Source organism: Podarcis cretensis, assembly GCF_951804945.1.
Source record: "Podarcis cretensis genome assembly, chromosome: 15".
Taxonomy (NCBI): Eukaryota; Metazoa; Chordata; class Lepidosauria; order Squamata; family Lacertidae; genus Podarcis; species Podarcis cretensis.
The window spans coordinates 964,393-989,439 of record NC_137185.1 but is presented as its reverse complement, the minus strand read 5'-3'; the positions used below and the strand labels follow the sequence as shown (position 1 = coordinate 989,439).

The 25,047-nt window shown below is 55.0% G+C and overlaps 1 protein-coding gene across 1 annotated transcript; it reads right to left on the bottom strand.

Moving 5' to 3' along the window:
- Positions 1 to 824: 824 nt before the first annotated feature.
- PRPF8 (pre-mRNA processing factor 8) lies at positions 825 to 24,982 on the bottom strand. Its single transcript, XM_079956078.1, has 43 exons — positions 24,818 to 24,982; positions 23,720 to 23,834; positions 23,348 to 23,516; positions 22,085 to 22,249; positions 21,784 to 22,002; positions 20,178 to 20,390; positions 19,710 to 19,835; positions 19,495 to 19,600; positions 19,030 to 19,220; positions 18,324 to 18,443; positions 17,937 to 18,126; positions 17,527 to 17,646; positions 16,531 to 16,665; positions 16,264 to 16,393; positions 15,687 to 15,883; positions 14,782 to 14,988; positions 14,527 to 14,690; positions 14,058 to 14,184; positions 13,733 to 13,925; positions 13,068 to 13,255; positions 12,700 to 12,938; positions 12,142 to 12,288; positions 11,808 to 12,018; positions 11,064 to 11,180; positions 10,722 to 10,969; positions 10,453 to 10,632; positions 10,203 to 10,338; positions 9,575 to 9,744; positions 9,346 to 9,475; positions 9,033 to 9,179; positions 8,266 to 8,426; positions 7,942 to 8,133; positions 6,432 to 6,669; positions 6,148 to 6,276; positions 5,870 to 5,983; positions 5,567 to 5,740; positions 5,174 to 5,367; positions 4,591 to 4,830; positions 4,330 to 4,471; positions 3,312 to 3,452; positions 2,591 to 2,730; positions 2,187 to 2,389; positions 825 to 1,249 (listed from the first exon to the last, which is right to left on the bottom strand). The coding sequence occupies exons 2-43, from the start codon at positions 23,817 to 23,819 to the stop codon at positions 1,095 to 1,097; spliced, it is 7,008 nt and encodes a 2,335-aa protein (XP_079812204.1). The 5' UTR covers positions 23,820 to 23,834; positions 24,818 to 24,982; the 3' UTR covers positions 825 to 1,094.
- Positions 24,983 to 25,047: the final 65 nt, after the last annotated feature.

Genomic DNA, 25,047 nt, shown 5'->3' with positions numbered 1-25,047 from the left:
AAGCTGGCAAGCAGGACTCAGCGAAACAGACACATTATTCCTGATTGCAGCTTCCAGAAACTTGTGGCAGCGGCTGCCTTCAAGTCTTGGCTTGCGGCCAGTTTCATTGCCCAGGGGAGGGTCCGGGCAGCAGGTGGCTTATTGGCAGCCCTGAGCAGAGGACCTACAAGAAGTTTCTGTGTGGCAGCAGCACTCTTCGACCATCTAACCCTGTTCAACATGCTCCGACTGGCAGCAGCTCCTTAGAGGAGTCTTTCGTATCAGCAGGAGGCTTTTAAGTGGAGTTGCTGTTGGGGATTGAACCTTCTGCCTACCAGAGCCCCAATGCTGAGCCTGGGCCACTCCGTATCTGAGCCTAGGAAGCTGCCTTATAAGGAACCAGTCATTGAGCGACTTAGCTCAGTACTGCCAACACAGGCTGGCAGTGGCTCTTGAGGGTTTCAGGTGGGCCAGAGGGACAGTCTCTCAAAGCACTATTGGGAGATACCACTGGGAGACTGACTTTGGGGCCTCCTGCATGTAACACCATCACAGAAATTAGGGCTTCCCCGGCTTGGAGGGCAAAATTTAACCTCCTTGGAGGGCAAAAATTAACCTCCTTGAAAACTTTTCTGGCAATGGGATGTGACTTACATTTCTGCCAACCGCCTTGTGGAAGCAGGGAGGCTATTGAGCGGTCTTTGTTTTTATTATGTATTTGTGTTTTTATATTGTAATTTGTATGTTGTGAACTGTTCTGAGGTCTATGTGTATAGGGCAGAATGCAAATGTAATTAACAACATCCTCTGCTGTTCCCCACCTGCTGAGAGAGACCACACAAAGCTCCCATTTATACAAAATTTTTATTAAACAACTGTAGAACTACACTCCGAAGCAGGCACTATACACACACATACCAACCAATACACACACTTTACACAAGTGTTGTAAAGTGACTTGACTCAGAAACCTTAAAAGGGGCGGGGGAGGGAGATGCTGAACATTAACTGGGCAGGTGAGAAAGGGGGGAAGGTAAAACATGGCAGGCACTGTTGAATGTCAACAGTTCTCAGTCTTGGCCAGCGAGCGTCTGGTTCCCTCGGCCACCCTGGGCCTAGGAGTAGAGGTCCTCTCGGTCAGCAGAGTACACCTCCCCTTCCTGCAGGAGGGCAAAGTTCAGGAAGTGAGAGGGGCGGTGGACCTCATGGTAGAACTCTTTGGGGTTTGCCAACTGCAGCTCGTACTTCATGTTGGGATCGTGACGGACACCTGCAAGGGGGGGGGGGACACAAACACCGCCATCAGTCCCATCTGGTCAGGCCTCCTCTTCTCGCAGGGGCCACCCAGATGCCCCTGTTGGAAGCCAGCAAACAGGATTCGAAAACAAGAGCAACTCTCCCCTCCTGGGGTTTCTAGCAACTGGTGTCTGGAGGCAGAGCACAGACACTGTGGCTTCGTAGCCATCGAAAGCCCCTACCCCCCCACTTCCTTGATTCCCTCTAATCCTCTTTTAAAGCCATCCAAGTGGGTGGCTATCCCTGCCTCCTGGGGGGTGAGTTCCACAGTCTGCGCTGCATGAAGAAGTCCTTCCTTCTGCCCTGAATCTTCTGACATTTAGCTTCAATAGTTCCTGCTTTGGTGCCAGGAATGGATGGTGAGAAAACATCAAGGCGGGCTGAGGCTAGGCCAACATGTGATGGGGAGTTCTGTGGCGCCTCCAGATGCTTTATGGACTCCCAGCAGCCAGGGCTGGCGAGAGCGGGGAGTCCAACAACATATCAAGTGCCACCAATCTCTTGCCCCTGCCCCCAATCCTGGCCTAGGCTGATTCTGCTGCTCAGCAGGAAGGTCAGAAGTAAGGCTGCCCTCCTCCCCTCCGTTTCCTTTCCGAGCAGAACGGCTACATCCTGCTTGGCAGGAAGCGAAGGCGCAGGTGGGGTGGTGGGCACAGCTGGCTGGTTTTCTCAGCAGCCTCATCTCTGACACCAGAACAAGCTGCGGGCGACACAAAAGCTCAGAGCTTAAGGGGACTGGATCAGTCGGGGGGGGGGAGATCCTGGGGAGGGAAGGAGGCGGGTCTTGACCGGAGAGAAGGCTAACCAGGTAGAGCTGCTTCTAGGTCACAGGCCCATCAGCCTGGAGAGAAGAGGAAGAGGCTCATTATGGGATGGGCCATCGCAGCAGAAACCCCTCCGCCTCAACTCACCCATGAAGTTGTAGTTCCAAGAGCCTTGCGCTGGCACCATGAAGAAGCCCAAGAAGCGGTCGGAGAGCAGCATCTGCACCCTCTCGTAGTGAGAGGGCAGGTAGCCCTTGGGGTTGTTCCCTTTGTCGGTGTTCTGCCTGCCCCACTCGTAGCCGCTGGGGGTCAGCTTATAGGCCGTCAAGGTGCAGGAGCCGGGGGTGAAGCTGGGCAGGGGAGAAACCCGGGGTGAAGACAAGGAACAGGGCAAGTTTTGTTCCGCCCTCCTCCTCAGCAGAGCTCAGTTCCCACCCGTGCCCTCCAAGGGGATCCAAGACACACAGCGCCCAAGCACACTGCCCAGGTGCGATAGTGATTGCTCCAGCCTCCAAGCAGGGCCCACAGCCTCTCCTGCCTCTGGGACTCACCTGCAGGTGATGATGATGGTCTTTTCGCCATCCCAAGAGGGGTTCTCGGCCATGACTTTGGCATGGGTTGTGACGTCCTGTGGGGAGAGCTGGGGCGACTCATTTGGCTGCGTGTGGATCCACCCCAGGGGCTCCATCTCCTGAAAAATTGAGAGAAAGTCATCGCTGACTCCTTCCAGGGCTGGCGGCAGGGGGAGGCTTCCCAAAGGGGGTGGGGTGGGGCGCCATTGGCTAACGGACAGAGCGAGCCAGACATCTCCGCAAGGAACGCAGGCAGGCCCAAGCCGCTGTGCCCTGCCATGGGGCTCAGTTGTTCCTCTGCCCCCTCCAGCCCACTGGTGGGTGACCAGAAGCAGCACAAAGATGGTGGCAAAAAGGAGCAGCAAATCCCTGCTGGGATGCGACTAACACCCAAGGTCTGTGTTTTCTATAAAAGACCACAGACCTTATTATTTCAAGCAGCTTTCCTAGCTGGGCAAAAAGGTCTCTGGTTTCAGGATTAAAAATAAACAGATGTTCCCACCTGGGGTTTTTTGGAACTGTTTTCATGGGATGTTCCTAAATCACCTTGGAATGATTCAAAAATTCAATGATAGAACTGTGTTGCTGCTGCATTAATCACTCATGACTTCCTCCCCCAGAGGCACAAGATAAAGGCCCATCACCAAGACACCCAGAGCCGCCTCCCCTGCCGTGTTTGGGGTGCCCAGGCCAGACGCACCTTGAGATACTCGTGTTGGGGCAGCTGGCCAGGAAGGTGGACGGTCTGGTGAGTGCCCCACTGAGGCACCATCACGATGCACCGGATCTCCTTCACCTGGGGGTTGTCTGGAGGGCTCACCCCATACAGGTATCCAGCAATCTGGGAGGAGGAAAAAAGAAAAGGCACACCAGCCTCAGTGAGAGGCTTTGGCAAAGCAGCCCCCAGGAGGCAAAAGGCCCAGGAAGCCCCAGAAAACCAAGTTGGATGAAATAGGTCAGTGGACAGGAAGGGAACGAGGGTTCAAGGCACACGCAGGAAAAAATCAGATCCAGTGATACAGGCGGGGGAATGACTGGCCCTCCAGTGGTTGCTGACCTACAACTCCCATCATCATCATCATCACCCCTGGTCCCTGGCCCTGCTGGCTGCTGGGAGTTGGAGTCCGGCATCATCCGGAGGCCTGCAGATGATCCACACAATGACAGCAAGAAGACCCAAGGGGTAGAGAAGGCTGAGCTGGAATTCAGGGGGCAGCAAAGCTTCACAGTATATGACAAAAATCAGAGCCGTGCCGTCTACGTTGCACTGACATTGTACACAAAACACAACAGGAAGAACAGTTGTGATGTTCTGGAGTGTTAGTTTTCATGAGGAAAAGAGACAACTGAAAGTTGTGTCAATTTTATGACCAACTTCTGGCCTAGTTATAAAGCCTCCCTCCCTCTCTAATTAACTATTTGTCTTTGTCACACACAATTTTGCTGGCTGACACTGTGTTATTCTGGACTCCTCCCTATCCCCAAAGAGAAAATTCCTAGCATTTAAAACATTTTTGCTGAGGTATAATACTGGCAGTGGGTATCAGTGAGATCAGGAGGGGAACAGAACGTGGGCAACAACGCAGTCAGCCGGTTAGTTGGGAGGAGAGGAAAAGAGCCATGGGGCACAGAGAGAGAGCAAAGACCCCCCCAGGGCCCAAGTCCATTACTCCCTCAACTGCCACCACCCCCGCCTTCACCACCACCAGCCAGGGCACCTGAGCACGCAGGTCCGATATGCAGATGAACTTTTTCAGGACATTCTTGGGAAGGATGTAAGTGTAGCCTGTCTCCTTGATGTCATCCGACGAGACGTAGATGTGGTTTGTCCGCAGGTGGAGGTTGGCAGCGGAGATGGCCCTGTTTGGGGGGAGATGAGGAGGAAGAGGAAGGGGGTTACTGGAGGACCCAGACACGCCCCCGCCTCACCCAAGGCCACAGCTGCTGCTGCTGCCACTGCCAGCCCCTTGGCTGCCCACCTGACGCGCCACTCTGTCTTGGAGGAGAAGGTCTGGGTCTCGTAGTTGCTGGTGGTGGAGGTGATGATCTCATCGCCGTGCTTGTTCACGGTCCGTGTCTGGGTGGCCGTCAGCTGCGACTGCTCCTTGGTCTGCTTCTCGATCTCGGCGATCTGCTGGCGCTGCTGCGAAGGGGCAGAGATCTCCATGCCCAGGATGATGTCCCGGATCTCAGACTGCGTCAGGGAGGCCACATTCACGCTGGCAAGAGAGGAGCCAGGAAAGGTGAGATCGGGCAGCCAGAGGCCTGGAGACACTCTCCTACCATGGCACCTGCTAAGGCAGCAGGACAAACCTCCCTCCCTCTGCTTCTTAAAAACTGCGGCTGGTGCGAAGATGGGGGAGAAGGGGGTCAGCTCAGGGAGGTCCAAAGAGGGCAACACCTCAAGGACTGCATCTCTCCACAAGAACTGACATGGACCCTGCGCACATCTTCTGCAGCCATTCCTCGTATGCCCCTGCCCCTCCACGAGAGGCATGTGCTTGTCCCCGCCCCAAAGAAGGAATGCGTCCCTCTGGCTGAAAAGGCCAGGGAGCCTCTTACTTGTTCTTCTTCCCATAGTCGGCCAAGATCAAGTCCTTCAGCTGCACCTCCACTTTGATCCACTCCTCGTCTGTCAGGGTGGGCCAGATGTGGTGAGGCTCCGTGATGGTGGTCTTGTCTGGCTTCAGGATGACCTTGGCCCGGTCGTTGTTCACGTGCAGAGCCCGGAGGATGAGGATCAGGCGGGAGAAGGCCTGCAGGTGAGAGAGAGGGAGACAGGTGAACAGGGATGCCAGTGCGTCTCAAAGGGTGGGCATCTCCGGCTGGATCTTGCTGGGGAGGGATTCCTTCTCTGGGAAGCCTCCAGAGCTTGGCCAGAGGGGGTGCCACCATACTCCAAGCCCCTGGCAGGTGCCAGTTTCTGCTGGAGGGGCTTTCCCACCCAAGCCTCACCGTGTAGGAGGAAATGGTCTTCAGCCAGTCGTCGTAGAGGTTGAAGAGCACCATCTGGGGCTCTGTAGCCTTCAGGATGAGGTCCCCAAACTTCTCCACTTTCAGGCAGGCCTGGAAGGGCAACTGGAGCTCCGAGCCTTTGATGACGATGTTGGGGAAATCCAGCAAGTGCACCTGGGAGGAGGGAGAGAGAAGAGAGGCGGGTCAGGAGAGCAGGGTGGGGCCAGAGGACTCCAGCGCCACCTGGAGGAGAGCAGGTGCCAAGGGAGTCACCCACGTCCCAAGACAAAGACCCCAACCCACCTCCAGAGGGTCCAACATGCCCTTCCGAGTGACGATGATCTGCTTCGGCTGCTCCTCAACGGGCAGGGAGCGGATCAGGGCTGCCACTTCCTCAGCCGTCTTCCACTTGGCCAGCTGGAAAAGGGATGGGGAGGGAGAAAAGGAAGAGAAGGCGCTGAGTAAAGAACCAGCCCTGCCATTGGCTCAATGGCTCCTTTTAAAACTCTGGCGCCAAAGCAGCCAAGCCACAGGCGCATGCACAGGTGGCCGCGGAGCTGGCCCAGGCCCCAACTCCTCACCTGGCCCAACCGTTTCTGCCCCGCCCACACGGAGGTGTGGATGATCTTCAGGAAGAGCTGCCCCGTCCGGGGGTTGAAGATGAAGATGGCCCCATTGATGGGCTTGGTCGTCAGGTTCCCTTCAAAGGTCTGGAAGGGGAAAGAACAAGCCCTTGAGTGTCTAGACCCTCCGTTGCCCTCGCCCCCACCCCGGTTCAAAGCAGGTTACAGCAGCACTGGGAGATCTCTCAGGCCGCGGATAGGCTGCCTCCTCCCCACCCCGCAGGGTCGGTGGTGGCTCTCACTTTGTGGATGGTGACCCTGTAGACGTTGGTGTCGTCGACAAACCAGATGATCTGGTTAGAGAAGAGCTCCCCGTAGTTCTGGGAGGACAGGTAGGGCTCGGTGGGCTCGGAGGAGTAGAGCTGCAGCCCCTTCCGGATCCGCTCTCGCAGGACGTACAGAGCCGGGTTCGCCTTCATGATCTTAGCCATGGCCTGCTGGATCAGGGGCTTGCTCCCGGGGAACCAGTTCCCGTAGGCGCTGGGGAAGCCAAGCAGGGGGAAGGTCAGGGTCACAGGTCAGGGCCAGCCCCTCCCCTCCCTTCCACACAGCTGGCTGCACAGACATTCCCGTTCCTCCAGGGTGGTCGCAGTCACCTATATGGGGACCCATTCTGCGGACCAAAGAAAGCTCGGGGTCTGGTATGGTTGGCTTGCTTATCTACTTTTTGGTAGTCACAGGAGAAGCTTACGGGTGGGGTGCAGGCAACTATAGCTATGCTCGACCTCTGAGTAACAGCAGCTGAAGGGAATCGCAAGAAGGGAGCGTGCTGTTGCCCCTGGTCCTGCTCATGGGCTTCCAATGATAGCATCTGGCTGGCTATTGTGCAAAGATGGAGGAGATGGGCCCCTCTGGGCCTGATCCAGCAGCCAGGCTCTTCTTCTAAAGGATTGCTCAAATTCACGGAAGGGGACAAGGCTACCACTGATTGCTGGAGGCAGCAGACTCCCTCTGCTGCTGCGAGAGGTCTGCTTCTGAATCCCGGTCGCGGGAGCACAAGGTGCAGACTGCGGAGATGCTCAGACCTTGTTTGCGAGCTTCTCCCTAGGGCATCAAGGTGCTGGGCTGTTTATTTTTGCTTTATCTAAACTTCTACCCTGCCCTTTCTCTCAAAGGGGCATATATGAAGCTGAATGTCAGTTTAGTTTTGTAATCTTTAGCGAAAATGAATCCGCCTCCTTTGTCTTTTAGCACTGTTGTGGCTTTTAGTGTTTGATATTTTACTATGTTTTATATATGCTGTAAGCCACCTAGAGTGTCTGGGGAAACCCAGCCAGATGGGTGGGGTATAAATAAAATAATAATTAAAAATTCAAGTCTCTGAGTATTATGGCTACTCCATGAGTTTTTCCTGATCTGAGTTCTGTCCACTGTTGACTGAAGCAGGGTTTGCTCAGGAGTTTGATTCATTTGGGTGAGTTGTGAACTTCTTGTAAGAAGGCTGTGTGGGGTTTCATGGTGTTTATGTACGAGGTGATGCGTTTTCTTTTGACAGGATTTCCCAGCCCCCTCGCCTTTAGCATAATTGCTTTTAAGCCAGGCATTCTGCATGTCTACTTTACAGGGCAACTCCCTGCCAACCCACCTGGGCTACCCTGTGTTTCTCCCTTTCTCCCAAAGGAGATTAGACGGGACCAGTCTGATCCAGCAGGCAGGCTCTTCTTAGGTCCCTATTAAGAGGCGAGCCCCCAAACCCTGCTGGGACCCCAACCTACTTTGCATCCCCTGGAAAACACCCTCCCACCCCCTCACCTGTGCAGGTTGTAGGCCAGGTCGATGGCGATGAGGACGCCGGTGGGAGATGGGTAGATGCTCATGTTGTCCGTGGTGTAGTCCAGGAACTTTGCCCGGGCGTAACGCTCAATGTCGTGGGAGTCGTAGTCGCCCCAGCGCAATTGGATGTCGATCCAGTACTTCTGGGTGGTGGTGCTGTCCATCACGTCCCTGCGCAGGAAGCAGGCATCCGTTGGCATGGCACTCGGCAAGCCCAGGAGCCTTGCCACCACCCCAAGGGGGGTCCCCCTCCCCCTCCTCCGTCCCCTCTGGCCCTCAGTGGGAAGAAGCAGACGGACTCACTTGGAGTCTGCCAACAGGGAGGGGCGGGAGACGTTCCACTTGTAGGAAGCAAAGAGGAGGATGTCTGCGCAGGAGGAGTTCATCTTGTAGGACTTCCTGGGGTGGATCGTCTCCTTCTGCACCGTCTCAATCTCCAGGGCGTCCAGCTCTTGGTCAAACACCTGGGGAGAAGTGGACCACTCAGAACAGCCCTGTGGGCCCAGAAGTCACCACCACTCCCCCAAGAAGGCAGCAGCAACAGAGGGATCCCCCTGAGTCCTGTCTCACCCAGAGGTTTAAGAGGTTTCTGCAAAGCCTACAGACTCATTCACGGTGCCGGAAGGTTCGCTAAACAAACCCTCTTACAGCCTCTGCCCCCCCCCCAATTTGGTGCCTTCCCATTTTCCTTTTGGGGGGCAGAACAGGAGCCAGAGAACCCCCTTAAGAGCAACTTGGAACTGGCTGGAGCAGAGGAGGTGATTTTCCCTCCGCTTGAGGCTCAGAATGTCCCAGCTTCACCCCGACAGCATCTCCAAGGAGGGCAGTGGTGGGGGAGAAAACCCAGTAGCCTGCCACCCCGGAGAGTCTCTGAGTATTATGGCTACTCCATAATACTCACCCCGACAGCATCTCCAAGGAGGGCAGTGGTGGGGGAGAAAACCCACTAGCCTGCCACCCCGGAGAGACGCTGCTGCCAGTCAGAGGGGGCAGCCTGAGCTAGACTGACCAAGGCCAGAGACCAAGCATAGGGCTGCTGCTCCTTCTGCCCCACTTGGCCGCCTCCTCACCTGGCACAAGTCCATGACGATGCTCTCATGGATCTTCTGCCACAGATGGGCCCGGAAGATCTGGATGAGGGAGATCTTCAGCGTGGGGATCTTGCCGTGCATGAAGATGCCTGTCAGGTCCAGCTGCACCTGGAAGCCCACGTATACCTGCAAGGAGAAGGGCAGATGCTCAGAAAAAGGGGGGAAGCGCCACAAAACCTCAGAAGTGGAAAGCTGGGAGGTGCGGAGGAGAGACGGAGTTGATGTCCTCACCAGCTGCCCCTCAAGAGATGACTCAGGAGTAGCCCCCCCCCCAAGCCAGTAGGAGACTCACGTTGGCCCTGTTGATGGTGGGAGACCACCAGAGGGTGAACCTTCTGTTGGGGATCTGGTTGAGACCTGAGCGCTGGGCGTTGGTCAGCTTCTTCCACTTCATGGACTCCTCAAACCCGGAAGCCTTTTCCCTAGAAGCAAAACGCAGGCATGGTGAGGCCTGAGCTCAGGCCTGGAGTCGCGCAAGGGTCTTCTTGACCTCTCTCTTCCACACTCCCGATCCTCCTTACCAAAAGAGACCCTCCCAGGTTGGGAAGTAGGTGCCCTTGAAGAGGGTGTGCTCCAGGATGCCCTCCACCCCGCCCAGCGCCTGGATCATGTCCGTACGGTAGTTGTTCAGGTTCCAGAGCTTCCCGTCGTGGCGCTGGTGGGTCCACCAGAAAGGGTTCTGCTTCAGGACCTGGAAGGGGAAGGGGGAGAACGTTAGAGAAGGAGAAGCATCAGGTGGAGAGGAACAAGAGAAGAGGGCTCAGCACCCCTGGGCAGTTTAGGGAGGGAAGGTTTTGTCGCTTGCCAAGCCACCAGCCCTTCTAGGAGAAAGAGGGAAGGGTTGGTCATGGGCCCCCAGTCCCCACCCAGCCCAGTGGGGCAGGGGAGTTCCCTACTGGAGGTGAAAATAATTGCCAGACTCTGAAAAGCTGGGCTCACCAGATGACATTTATCAGTTTTGTTGAATTAATTAAGCTTAGTAATTTCAATTTCATTTTGAACAAATGTACAATTAATTGTTACTGAATTTTGATGTGTTACCACGGTCCTTGGTTGGGTTGTGCAGACCGCTCTTCTGAACGATGCTTTTTACAGGGCAGGGTGAGAGGGCGCTGGGGACAGGTTTATGGAAGCCAGGGACCCTCCTACCTGGTACTGCTTGAAATCCGTCCTGACCCTCCAGCCCTTGTCGTAGGCCAGGGTGTGGCGGTCCTTCTGGAAGAGGGTGTTGATGCGAGGGATGCCCCTGTCCCACGAGTCCTCCAAATCCTCCAGAGTCAGGCGCCTGGGAGGGAGAGGGGGAGAGACAAGGCTGCAGTTGGCTCCTCACTCTTCTTCTCCTGCCCCACCAGGGAGGGAGGGAGGGAGACAGAGGCACTCTCCTGCCTCTCAAGCGCACCTGTTCTGAGCGATGGCCTCCTGCCTCTTGAGGGCATACTCGGCCCACACCCGCTGGGAGTCAATGAACTCGCTCTCCCATGGCTGGATGTAGCGGTACAAGTTGGGGATCAGCTGGTCCTCCTCATGGCTCATTCCCGAGCGGAAGTGGGTGATGCCCACGTCCGTCTGCTTGGACCACCTGCAGGGAAGAGGGCAGAAGGTGTGGGTGGAGAGAAGTCCCTCCCGGAAGGTCTTTCCGCTCCCACCCCACCCGGCCTCCCAACTCACCTGAGGTCAGACTGGGGGATGAGGACGTGCCCCATGGACAGCATCCCCAAGCCCCCCAGCTCCTTGGGGGTGTAGAAGACGACCGGCGGAAAGCGGCTGGGCATCTTGGAGTTCAGGCCAATCTTGATCCGAGTCTGGATCTTGTTCTCGCACTTCACCAGCAGGTCCAGCAGCTCCTGGGTGTTCACCACGGCCTCCCGGAAGTAGGTCATCAGCCCAATCAGGGCCGTGTTCCACTTGTTCACGATCTGAAAAGCAGAGAGCGGAGAGCCAGGCCTCAGAGACTCTGCAGTGAGACCACACAAACACACCCCAGGCCCAAAGACATGCCCCTCTCCTGACCTTGGTGAAGGTGGTGGAGCCGGAGGCCATCAGGATCTGCCTGACCCGGTTGTGGAACCTCTGCATGGATTCATCGTCCACCCGCAGGAAGCACTGAGCCGTCCGTTCCTTGGTCACCTGAAAGAGTAGCCAGAGCAAGGACTTCAGGAGGGCCCTGCAGTGCTGGATCAGGCCAAAGGACTAAACCTCAGGAAGAACTTTCTGACAGTGGAACTTTCCTTCTTTGGAAGTTTGGGGCCACCAGCCAGGGATTCTTTAGCCGTGCCAGCATCACAGGGGTCAGATTAGGGGGTCCTTTCCAACTCTATAATTCTTTGATTCTACCTAGCACAGCATTCTGTTCTCACACAGACCAACTAGGCACCCTCAAAGGAAAGCCCACAAGCAGCATTCCCTGCACTGGTGATTCACTTCTGTCTCCAACAGTGGAGGGAGAACACAGCCCTGTCTGTGAACTTGTCTAATTCTCTTTGAAAGTAACCAGAAGAGGCCTGCAGCAGGTGGATTAGGCCAAGGGGCCCCCATCATTGCCCAAACTTCCACACAGTGGTGAACCAGATGCCTCAAAGTGAAGCCCAAAAGGGGAACCTAAGCACAATGGCAGCAACTTTCCCCTGCTGTGATTTCCATCAACCAGCATGCAAAAGTAAGCACCACCTCCCATGGACTGACTTGGCCGTGGCCTCTTTGAACCCAAAGGGAACTGCTCCCCGTCCCCAAACACAGCCCGCCCTCTCCCCCCACCTCGTTCTGCAGATTCCAGACGCCGTCCTTGTGTGTGAACTCCTCATAGCTCGTGCGGCACTTGGGCAGGATGCGGCACTCGAACCCGCACATGTTGAAGAGCAGGTTGGGGTTGTCCTTGCTGTAGACGGAGACGAAGCTGTTCTCCCACTGCACCGTGGTGACCGAGCGCGGCAGGCGGTTCTTGATGTCCCAGAAGACGGCCCGGCCCCTGGCAGGAGGGAAGAGGGGTCAATCCCCTGGCCCAGGCAGGCCCCACAACCCACCCACTTTCTGGCCACAGAGCCAGGAGGGCAACCGGCCCCTCCACTTGACCCCGGAGCCAGCCACTCACAGGTTGACGTCGTGCTTCATCAGCCGCATCCGGGCATCTCGGGGCCAACACTTCTTGTTGTTGTAGCCGACGATGTTCTCATTGTTGGGGTCCGGGTGCTCCGTCAGGTAGCGCTGAATCAGGTCCCTTGCCTCATCAGCGGTGAACCTGAGGAAGCAGCAGAGGGCAAAGTCAGGAGGGTCAGAACTCCACACCACCAGGACACATTACCCTTCGGGGCAAAGCTGGACATGGGCAGGCTGTGTGCGGAGGGGGGTCTTTCCAGTTCAGCAATGGGATCGTAGGAAGCTGCCTTGCCCCACCCCATCAGTCCATCCAGATCAGTGTTGCCAACACTGGCTGGTAGCATCTCTACAGGGTTTTAGGCAGGGAGGTTTTCCCAGCCCTTCCTGGAGGCGCCACTAGGAACTGGACCCAGTGTCTTCTGAAAGCCAAGCAGGGGCTCTGTGCCACTCAGCTACGAGGGCCCCTCCTCATCTCATGAGCGTTCCTCCTGGAGCCCCCTATCTGCAGGAGCACCCCCCCCCCTTCTCCTGCTCCCTCCACGGCCCCCAGTACCTGAAGAAGATGTGGATGCGGTCAATGTATCTGCAGAAGAGGCGGATGGGGTGGGCCACCTCGGTGGCAATGTCCTGGAAGCTGAGGAAGTCATTGGGCATCTGCGGGGGGCCGGCCATCTCACTGGCGCGATGCAGGCCAAGCACCAGCAGGTCCATCACCAGGCCGTAGTACTGGACGATGAAGGAGGCAAACTGCAGGCCGCGGATGATGCCGTAGGAGTTGGTGTGGTTCATGTCCTGGGGGAGGAAAGAGAGAGGTCAGCCAGAGGGCTCAGCCGGGGGCACAAGCCCCAGCTAGCCAAGATCAGACTCCACCTGCGTGAAGGGGGCCCTGGGCCCTCAGAGGAAGACGCCCCCAGGCCCCACCTTGTAGTTGATGACCACGTTGTTCTTGGCTGTCATGTAGTCGGCGATGTTGTGGTCAACAATGAGGCGCAGGAGCCTGTTGAGGAGCGTCAGGTCGATCTTTTCGTACATCTTCTCAAAGCGAGACTCCAGCATGACGTTGCACTCGCCCTCGCTGGTCTCCCACACGTCCTGCAGGTTGTTGATGCCTGGAAGGGAAGGGAGGGTGGGAAGAGAAGGAGCCCAGCTGAATCCAGTTCCATCCTGCTAAGGAAGGAAGGGGAGGAAGGAACCCCTGAGGCCAGCTGTGCCCTGCTCAACCCCCCCCCCCTGGAGGAACTGGAGTCAAGGAATAGGCTCAGGGGCTGACAGTTCAACAGCCAAGGCCTTCCTCAGCCCTCTTCCCAATCAGGAAACACCCAACCCTCTCTCAAAGCAGACAGAGGCTGCTCGGAGGGCTGGATCCATGGATGCTTCCCACGGACAAGAGCACCTGCGATGGCATCTACAGGTATGACTGGGAAAGGCAACCCCCCCCCCACTTGAACCCCTGGAGAGCCTCTGCCAGTCACTGCAGACAAAGCTGAGCTAGATGGACCCACAGCCTGATTTAGTACCAGGCAACTTCCTACACAGGACAACCAAGAAGCCCCCCGGCCCAGGCCCCCTCTCCCCACAGGGCTCACCCTGGCACCACTTATAGACGAGCAGCGGAGGGGGCTCCGTGTCTGCTGGCTTGATCCAGGGCGGGAAGAGGCGCCTCTTGTCGGCCTCGTACCACAGGTACTGGTCCAGGTAGGCATCTGTGATCTTCTCCAGGGGCTCCACATCATAGACTGGGACGAGGTGGCTGTAGAGGTCCATGAACTCAATGCCCACCTGGCCAAAGAGGATGAAGAGGAGTCAGCCAGCAGGGGGCGAGGGAAGGGCACCCAAGGACACCACAGCTGGGAACACGTCACTCTGGGGATGCTGAGGCCCCGTAGGCGCTCCCCCCTCCAACAGCCTCACCTCCTTGAAGGCTCGCTGGGTCAGCAAGTGTCGCTTGATACGGGACAAGGCCTCGTGGGGGTTGTCGTAAGCCTGCTCAATGAGGCCCAGCTCCTCCCGCTGGGACTGGTTCAGCCGAGACTTCACACTGCATGGGAGGGAAGTTACATTTCATGGAAGGGTAGGCATTCCTCAATGGCCGCAATTCCTCAGAAAACAGGGTTCCCCAAGGCCACCATAAGAACCTGAGAAGAGCCTGGCTGCTGGATCAGGCTCAACATCCCATTCTGACAGCAGCCACCCAGGTGCCCCAAAGGGAAGCCCCCAAGCAGGACCAAAAGAGCCCCTCTCTCCCCCCTCCTGCAGCTTCCACCAGCAGCTATTCAGCAGTGATGCATAGCCGTTGTGGCTGGTAACCACCAGCATTGGACCAGAGCGCTGTTTGGGCCCCGCAATGTGGCCTGTGCCCTCCCGCCTTCCGGCGGCTCACCTGTAGGCCTCCTTGAGCCTCTCCAGGGCCAGGATGAGCAGCTTGGTGTCGTGCTTGTAGGAGAGAGGGGGGAAGGGGATGGGCGAGAAGCGCCGGCTCTCCAGCCAGTGGACGGTGGTGGTGTAGACGGCCACGGCCTCCTCCGCCGTGATGTAGGGGCCATCCTGTGGGGGAGGCACAGCAGGCACACAGTCAGGCAGGGGTCTCTCCGCCGCGCCGCCCCACAGCCCCCCGCTCCACTCCACCCGGCCCCACCTTCAGGTAGTTGTGCTGCCGCTCCTGCTCTGCCTTCAGGTACAGCCGCGTCAGGCGGCCCAAGTTCTTCTTGCAGACTGTCTTGTCCACGGTGGCTCCGCGCCGGATGCGCTCGCGGTTGTAGTGTGCCGTGTTGGTCCACCAGTCGGCCTTGGCCTTCACGTAGCGCAGGATCATGTTCTCAATGGGGGTGGGCAGCCCTGGCACCTGGCGGGGGGAGGGAGGGAGGGAGAGGTCACTGGGTGGGACAGAACCTTTACTATGCTGCATAAGGTCAAAGATACATGTTCTCCAAGTTCTGGTTTTGTCTATGCTTTTTATTATTCTGTGAAGTTCAAGAAAATACAGATTTCTAAGACAGGAAGGACAGCGGGAAGGCTGCCTGGAGGAGTTGGCATCAGGTGGAAGGAGGGCAGGATCATTGGTCCTGGGTTCAATCCGCAGCAAGTCCTGATACAACCTGGGGAGTTGGGGATGTTTAGCCTGGAGAAGGGGCGACTGAGAGCCCAATATCTCAAGGGCCGTCGCAGGGAAGGTGGAGCAAGCTTATTCTCTGCTGCTCTGGAGCGCAGGACCCAAACCAATGGATTCAAGTTCTGAGAATGGCACACACTCCCTGGAAAGGTGGAGGACTCTCCTTTCTTAAGTTTTTAAAGAGAGGTAAAGAGAGCCACCTGCTGAGGGATTCGCTAGCTGAGATTTCTGCCTTGCAGGGTGTGGGATCCCTTCCAACTCTTTCATTCTCTAACTGGAGGAGAGGCCTGCCTGAAACCCTGGGGAGCCTCTGCCAGTCAGTGTGGACAACAGTGGGCCAGGCAGACCAAGGGTCAGACTCCATTATGCAGCTCCCAATGTCATATATTGGTATTTGGTTGGGGGGCAGCCATGGGTCACAAGGGACTTGCCTTCCAGGGGATGTTGGCTTTCCAGCACCGCCAGGCTTCGCTCAGGTGCTGCAAGATGGTCCTGGCCTTGTTCTGCTTGATCCCCTCGGGCATCATGTCCAGGATGTCGTGCATGACGGCTGCGCGCAGCTCCAGGTCAAAGTGGGACTCCACACGCTGCTTGGTGACAGTCTTGGCCACCCCCTTGGAGTGACGCCCTAAGAAGGGAGGAAGGAAAGGTTGGTCAGGGAAGGAAAGACGAGGCCAGAGAAACAGCTATACAGCAAGGAGGGGTGGGGAACTCTGGAAACGGCCCCCAAAGACTCCCACCCAGATGGCTCAGGAAACCCCAGACAAACCAAGAACCTTGTAAGGCAGAGATGCTACTCAATGTCTCTTAACATTTTTGCAGGGAATGCTCTTTTTCTAGCACAAACACAGGTGTGTTTGGATTTCAATATTGTTGGTATGCTTTCAATTTCTGTCATTTGTAGTTGCATTATTTGGCATCTTCTTAATCTTGGGAGCCTCCTTGGCTGAAAGGCGGCACAAAATCGACAGCAACATAACCCCCCCCCTTCCCTCCCCATCTGCTCACCTTCGAACTGCCTGGCCAGGAGGTTGCCCAGCCAGCGCTCCAGCAGGGGAGTGATGCCTCGCATGAAGAAGAGCCAGACGCGCCAGCCGGGCGCCCAGAAGCCGCAGCCAGGACCCTTCCCCACCGGCCCCTAGGAGAAGGGGGCAGGAAAAGCATATTAAAAAACTGGGGTGGGGGAACCCAGCAGATCAGCATTCCTCCCCCCACTTCCACCTTCCACTCCCAGCTCAGCTGCAACCCGCCATCCGGGCTCCCCGCTGGACTCACCGTGTTGAAGCGGTAATAGATGAGGTGCTTCAGGTCTTTGCACATCCGGATCTGCCTCATCAGCTTGTACTTGTACCTGTACATCCCCGTCAGCTGCCCCACGTGGGCAAAGATGTACTGGAGGCCGTCTGAAAGCTGCGGGCAGAGGGGGGCAGTTGGGGATTAGAGAGAGAGGAGGCCAATGTTACAATGGGGGGGGGGGGCACTTGCACAGCCTCTCTGCAAGTGACATGCATCTCTCTTCAGAACTGAAGAGTCACACTGGGGGGCATATCTAGTTGAGCATCCTCTAATACAGTGGTGCCCCGCAAGACAAACGCCTCGCAAGACGGAAAACCCACTAGACGAAAGGGTTTTCCGTTTTGGAGGCGCTTCGCAAAACGAATTTCCCTATGGGCTTGCTTCGCAAGACGAAAATGTCTTGGGAGTTCCTGCGGGTTTTTTCCCCTCCCCCCCCCCTTTCTAAGCCACTAAGCCACTTATCAGCTGATCCGCTAAGCCGCTAAAAGCCGCTAATAGCGCTAATCCGCTAAGCCGTCAATGGGCTTGCTTTGCAAGACGAAAAAACCGCTAGACAAAGAGAATCGCGGAACGGATTCTTTTCGTCTTGCGAGGCACCACTGTACGCCGAAGGGGAGGGCCCATGAGGGCAACCCTGAACCCAGCTGTGATGGCTGCTAACCTAGATAGGCTGTCAAAGACGACCGGAAAAATTCATGGGGGATAATGGCAATCAATGGCTCCTAGCCAGCATGGCCATGCTCTGCCCCCCCCCCCCGGTCAGAGGCAGCAATGCTTCCGAATGCTGGAAAACGCAGAAGGGGAGGGGACTCTGGTGCTAGGATCCTGATTGTGGATTAAGGGGCGGGCTCCTACAAAGACAGGAAGCTGGACTATTACAGGGCCCCTTTGAACTGATCTTGAAGGCTCTCCTTGAGTTGTTCTGCTACATTCCTTCTTGGCAGCAGAAAAGGGGCTGGGCTGGCAATGACCTACCTGGAAGGCGTCCACGTTGCCCAGCCTGTACTGGACGTGGCTGTCCACCACCAGCTTGGTCAGGCGCAGCACCTCCCGGCAAAGGTGGAAAGCATTGCCAAAGCGGGACTTCTTCCTCTCCTGCAGACAAAGAGGAGGGAGAGGTGTGCTGTGCAGAACCCCCCAACAGCAACTGCACCAAAGAAGCTGCCCAAGGCTCCAGCAGCAGCTGCCAAGCCCCCCTCCCCAAATCAGGCTAGGAGCAGGAGCTGTCTGACAGGGAAGGCCAGCTCCATCTTCCCACGACTCTGACTGGCAGCAGCTACCCACAATCCCTTTCACAGAAGAATGGGACTTGGGAAGGGGCTGTGTTGTGGCCCCTCACTGACTGGAGAAGGTTGTCAGCCCCTGTTGGGGAACAGAGCCGGCACCTTGGTGGTGAGGGTCTTGACAGGCTTCAGGTTGAAGTTGTAGTCAAGGTGGAGATAATTGAGGTTCTTGCGGTGGATCAAGAGGTTGAGCATGTTGTAGCCCTGGCGGCAGACCTGCAGCCCCACCTCCACCCAGTCCAGCTTGGTCGACTGGAAGAACTTGGTGGCCTTGAAGGAGCGGAAGAGATATCTGGAGGGGAGAGAGGGGAAGGCAGGCTGTGTGTCACATCAAGGTGCAGGAAGCTGCCTGGTCCACTAGGCCCAGTTCCCATCACCTCCTGCCCGACACCCTTCCCTCCTCCCCAGGACGCCAGTGGGGCTTCAACAAGGACCCCTAGGCCTGCAAAGCAGATCCTCTGTCACTGAGCTCCAGGGAGGGCCGCTCACCTCTTCTTCTGGGCCTTAGGGGGTCGGTGCTTGAGAGCATTCAGGACGTAGTACTTGAGCAGCTTCTGGTAAGAGACACGGACTTTGACGGGCTGCCCAGCGGGGCAATGCTCTCGGTACCTGGGAGTCAAAGGCAAAAAGTTTTGGAACTCCCTGCCTATTGATATCAGGCCGGCACCTTCTAAAAACATTTCTATTTAAAGAAATCTACCCAGATATTTAGAAGGATGTTATCCTAACTTTTCGAATGTCTATTGCTGTTAATTTTTCTTAATGATTATTTCATTGTTTACCTTTTCTGTAAATCACTTTGAGTGTGGTTTTTTAAGTCAAGCAGTGTATAAATCTTACAAAGTAAAATAAAGTGCAGTAACATGTTATACTTCTCCAGCGAGAGCGCCAGGAAGTTTACAACCACTAAGTTAGCACTTCAAGCATTTACAACTGAAAAAACACCCTCAGTTGTATCTCACCAAGTTCTGCTCAAAAGGATGTTGAATATAAGGGACCCAAGTTAGTCATGTTCACTCTGGGCAGGACTAAAAGAAACACAGGAAGCTGCATTATATTGAGTCAGACCCTTGGTCCACCTAGCTCAGTACTGTCTACACTGACTGGTAGCAGCTCCGCTGGATTTCAGGCAGGAGTCTCTCCCAGTTCCACCTAGAAATGCCATTGGGAAATGTGTTTTTAAGAGCCCCCTTACCAGTTCTTGACAAGGGGGATGTCGAGGGCCCTGCGGGTCCTGCCAGAGCGCAGGTTGAAGGGCCGAGGGGCCCAGAGGAGGGCGATGCCATTGGCTGTGTTGTCGGTGTAGAGGGGTGTCTCCTTCAGGAAGGGCTCCACAAACTCCGGGAGCTCAAACTCCTCATCGTCATCAGGGAGAGGCTCCTGGCTCTGGAAGGAGAAACCGGAGCACACAAAAACCCTCCAGAAACTGCCAGCAAGTGAGCCTCCCTGCCTGCCTCCCTTTGTAAGTGCGGTGGGGAAGCTCAGGCCCTTCTGCCCTTCTGATGCCTCTTCCTTGCTGGACGGAGGGTAGATGGGTGGACAGGTGTGTAGGAAATTTCCATTCTTTGCTCTACCCACTTTCAAGGCAGAAAGGCAGGGTGGACTCACCCCCCCCACTAATGAATAAATGTCCCCCTCCTCACTAGATCCATGAGCCTACCTTAACAGAGTGCCTGTGAGAAATGGGGTTGATGAGGGGGTCGAAGTAGAAAGCTGGCAGATCCGGATCCTCCGTCTTGATGAAGACGACGTTCGGGGTGTGATACCTGCGTGGAACAGGTGACGTCAGGCAGAGCTATGCCCTCCACCACTTCCTCCTTCCCTCCCGTCCCCACCCCGCAACTGGCCCAGCCCCACCCACCCTCAAAATCTCACCAGGTGAGGTGGACGTGGTGGGGAAGGTTGTTGTACAGGTAGGGGAAGGCGATTTTATACTCTGTCCGGATGGGCTGCCGGATGATGATCTTGTTGATGTCGTTGAACTCGTTCCAGTCCTCATCCCTGTTTGGACCAGAAGGGAAACGGGTGGTCAGCCCCAGGGCTCTATGGGGCAAGGGAACAAACCTGGCAGCTCCCTCCTTCCCTGCCTCAAGCTGGCCTTGGAGAGATCTCCCTGGAAACAGCAGCCTGCTACAGCTGCCCCCCTCAAAGCCTGCTTTCACTGCCACACAGGTCAAGCGACTGTCCCCCAGTGGTTCTTAGCACCCCACCTCTGGGTCCTGTCAAAATACACCTGAAATGGTCCAAGGGCAGTGAACCCCAGATCGGCTTCCTCCAAAAGCAGCCTGGGTCCTAAAACACCAAATCTCCCTCCCACCCCCAGAGAAAAAGGCTCCCACTTACTGCAGGTTAATGTCTCGGACCAGGGGCTCAAACTTGGGCCCCCCTGGGATGGCCATGTTGAGGGCCTTGGAGGTGAAAAAGGCCTTCAGGTCAAACAGGTAGAAGTAGTTGTCGTCCACAAGGTCCGTGAGGAGCTGGTTGGCCAGGCGGTAAAGGGTGGACATCATGGGGAGGGTGAACTGCCAGCGCTGGTAAGTGGAACCATTGACGTATCTGCAGGCCCAGAGCAGAAAGCCAACTTTCAAACCCATTCTCCTTCCTATCCCCACAGCAGAAACCAGGCCTTGCACATAGAAACTGGCATGGTATTTTTGCAGGTCAAACTGGCAGTGCTTAGCAAATAGAGACAAGGAACGCTTCAGTCACCAAAAGCAGGATATTCTCAGGGGCCCCAGCTGGAACTGATGGGGAGCCTACATCTGGGGAAGGCACAGATCTAGTCCTGAGTTCCACAGCTTCCCAAAGGAGGGCTCTGAAGGTACCTACTGGGCCCAGCTGAAAGCCAACCCATGTGCACCTTCAGAGCTCTCCCTTCTCCAGCTGGAGACACAAAGGAACGGCCTTGGAGAAAGGGGCTGTTGAGAGTGCAGGCTGTTTTCCCAAGCCAAAAAAGCAAGTGCATCACCTCTCAGCCACCCTGACTGACACTTTCCAAAGCTCTCCAGCAGCACCTTTTCCCCCAGTAATTTCATTTTTAACAAACACGATGGAACAAAAAGCATAATTCAACAAACACAATCCTGGTACGTTTCTGCAGAAAAATCAAAGAAGGGATTTTAAAAAATGTTTTGATGAATTGGAAGAGCTGCAAAAAGATTCCATTGAGCACATGGATTGATAATATGGCCAGATTAACTACATATTAACGAATTGCATGTTGACGCAAAATAAGAATGGATAAATATGAAGAATCTGGAACGAATATTTAAGTGATAAGGCGGATAATGGTGGGAAGTAGAAGGAGGAGAGAGAGGTGGGAAAATATTGTTTAAAAAGGTGTAGTGACAGGTATATCAGTGTATCCAAATCTGAATTGTCAAATTGTGTTATTACTATTATTATGGTTTTTGTTGTATGTGTCTTTTGCGGTTGATATTTGTATCGATAAATTGGTTGAACAATTTTTTTTAAAAGGAGATTAGGATCCAGAATCCAGGGTAGGGAGGAGAGTGGAGGGTTACCAGAAGGAGATAGTACGTATTGACACATTCAGTCTTTAGGTAGATTTTTAGGATCCAGGTTATTTGGAAAACTCATGCTGAGGGCTCAAAGTGTTTACGAATAATGGACGACCACAAAGGATGACGAGAATCGGGAGAGAGGCTCCTTGCTGCCATGATACAAATTCCATAAATGGAAACTGATACCGAAATTAGCAACTTGCCTTTAAGCCCCCTAATTTGTCTTCTGCCTATTCTGCAGGTTTCTTAATCACTGCCAGTCGCCATGCCTTGTTTGGGGTAGCAGAATTTGATGCCCATAAAGACCCCCTTCTGGTTGACTCCCTCTCTACCTGGTCCCACTCTCTCCGTCCCTGCCTTCTGTACAGAGCCTGACATAGAGGATTTTCTGCTTTAGCCATGAGCCCAGGCAAGATGGTACCCACTTGCGGTTGTCCTTCAGAGGCTGGTGGTCGTAGAACCAGTCCAGGACTGGGGCGTCCTCCTCGGGATCCAGCTCCAGCTGGATGGCCTCCAGGGGCTCCACGTCCAGGATGTTGTCAGCATAGTCAAGGGGCGGCTCCTCATCATCAAAGGGCGGGAAGCGCATGCGCTTGAAATGCCGCCGGTCCCTCTTCTCCCGCCTCATCATGATCCACATGGACCTGGAGCAGATCGAGAGGGTCAGGGGCTGAGATGCACATGGCAAGACCAAGCCCCCGGAGCCGGATGGGAGACCTCACTTACCCCCACTGGGCAATGTAGACGGGTTCGATCACCCACGGGATCTCGTTGACAAAGGAGATGGCCCCCGTGATGTGGTACAGGACAGGGACGTCACGAATCTGCTCCCAGGGCATCGGCATGTTCTCCAGAAGCTTCAGGACTGCATGGGGCATATATTTGAGGGCACTGGGAGGGAGGAAAAGCAAAGCTAAAACAGGCTCTAAAGGTTGGCCCAATCCTTACAAATGTCATACAAAAATCAGAAAAGGCCTGCCATGCTGGATCAAACCAAAGGGGGCCTGTCTAGTCCAGCACCCTGTCCTCACAGTGATCAACCAGACGCCCCAAAGGGAAGAAGACCACAAGCAGCCCAGAGTGGCTGAGGAAACCTAGCCAGATGGGTGGGGTACAAATAATATATTATTATTATTATTATTATTATTATTATTATTATTATTATTAAGCAGGAAGTGAGCACAAAAGCAAATCTCCCTTCCTGCCATTTCCAGCAACTGGTAGTCAGAAGCTTTATTATCATCAGGGTTAGCTGACTTGCTGTTAGCAGCCAACACACAACCACAAAGCTCTGCAGGTACATTTTCCAGAAAAAAATTTGCAGTACTTTTAATTTTCTGTGGGTTTGTTTCATGAATGGGTAACAGTGAATGGATGTCAATCGCATGTACTGCATCTGGCAAGCTTGACGGTTTCAATGCCTTAAGCTTTGCTTGCTAAATAAGCAAAATATAAGTCTTTGGGGAGGGGCAATTGGATCAAGTTAAGAGGGCCAGATCCAGGAGTGGCCAACCCTCTGCTGGCCACTTCTGACAGATGGATGATGCTGCCCACCTGTCAATCAGCTGACATCAGGTCACTGAAAGTTCAAGGCAGAGCTGTAAATAACTTGCAGTGAACAGGCAGCCACTGAATAGGGTGAAATAAATAAAGCTATCAATGGCTGCCAGTCCTAATGGCTAAATTAAATCTCCACATTCAGAGGCAGTCTGCCTCTTAGGACCAGTTTTTGAGAAGCCAAAGAAGGTCAGTGCCTCCACATGGGGGAAAACAGGTTGCTGGGCCTTCTGTCCAATTCAGTTCAGGGCTTCTTTGAAGTTCTTAACTTGGAGATCCTCCCAGTAAAAAGCATAAAGGATTCTGCCCAAAGCTCCCAGAATCAACTCAGCCTCCCACCCCTTGAAAGGCCTGGCTGTTCCCCAGCATAAGCAACGCCAGAAACACCCCATACCCCCAAACTGCCCGAGGTCACCATCTCCCCCTTCTCACCCCAAATAGACCCGCTTGTCATGCCGGAACTTCCTGTTGGTCATGTCCCCATGGTCCCGGATGATCTTCCGCACATGCTCTGGCGGCATGTCCTCCTTCTGCGCATCCACAAAACCAAACTTCCGCTTCTCAGCATAGCGCTTGGCCTGCAGCTGCTGCCACTTGCGAGCTGGAAGGGGAGCAGGCAAAGTCCCAGCATCAATCAATCCTTGCCCTCTCCAAGGAGAGTTGGGGAAGGTGCTCTTACTGAAACCCTGGAGAACTATTTGCAACGAATGCCTTTCCGTCCAAGAGGGCAACCCCCCAGGGTCTAAGCAGAAGAAAGCCAGGCCTCCCTCTCAAACAGGCACACAGATCCTGCCACAGCCATACCTTTTTCTTGCAGCTTTTCTTCAGACATGTAGTCAGGCAGTGGGGTCAAGGGAGCAGGCATTGGGGGGCAGGGCCCCCGGAAAGGGAACACGCCTGCCATGTTGAGGAGTTAGGGCTGGGAAGAGAAAGCAAATCAGGGAGAGAGAAGTGGGTGCTCCTCCTTCCAAGGGGTGTGAATTCTACTGCACTGCACTTCCCACGCTCCAACCTCCACCCCGCCAAACACACCACCTCTGCGGAGAGAGAGAAAAGCATTTAAAAAATCCCAGAAATCCTTCATGAGGGAGCAGAATATCTCACAAAGCTGTGGAATATGTTCTGCAGGAAGATTTACACTACAAGAAAATCAGTGTTTCCCATGTTTTACTTTTCATATGAGGAGGCCTGGCAAAGCCTCAGGCTAAGAGGCCAAGGCAGTATCACACCCCAGGTCCGTCCATCTGATGAGGTTGATCAGCGGGAGCCATCTGGGTGCCCTCCAGAGGCTGCAGGACTACAGCTCCCTCACAAGTTCATTTAACTATAAATATCAAAGCACATCCAAAACACGCCCACAAAAATGGTACATGCAAACAAATGAGGGCACATTTCAACATTTAGAAATGTATGTGTGTGTGTGAGTTGCGCCAAGGTCAGCCCTACTCAGAGAAGACCCCCTGAAAGACCCAAAGGGCGTGACTCACTGGGGGTTTCCTCCAAGTAAAGCTTAGTTGCATGCAGACTCTGTGCTGGAATGTGGGTGCCTTACAAACAGAATTACATCAGCCGTACGAATACATATACGTATATGTGTGTGTGTATGTACATAAAAGTGACGTGTGTGTGTGTGTGTGTGTACACACACACACGTGTACATATATATACACATACACACACGCATACTTATACATAATGTACATATATACAAACACACATATATATACACACACACGCTCCACGCATAAATTAGTCGTGCCGTATTTTGCACGCACATTTAAAACAACCCTTAGGGCGCTTCTTCCGGGGAGGTGCGGCCCTTAATCCGGATTGGCGCATGTGGAGCCGTTAATCCGAATCGGCCACTCCAGTTTCCCCCAAGGCCCGACTCTCTTTGCATACCTGTCCCCTCCGCGAGGGCGGCTGCCCGGCTCTTCCTCTCCGCCCGCCTCCGCTCCGGGTCCCGCTTTCTCTCTCGCTGCTGCCGCTTCTCTCCGAGCTCCTCGGAAAACTCTAATGGCCGCCACCAACGCCACCCTCGGGACGCAGATCGCAGTCACTGCGCAGGCGCGGCGCCGCGGAACCGGATGTGGCGGAGCGCGGTGTGCGCAAACGGCCGTTGAAGCCAATCA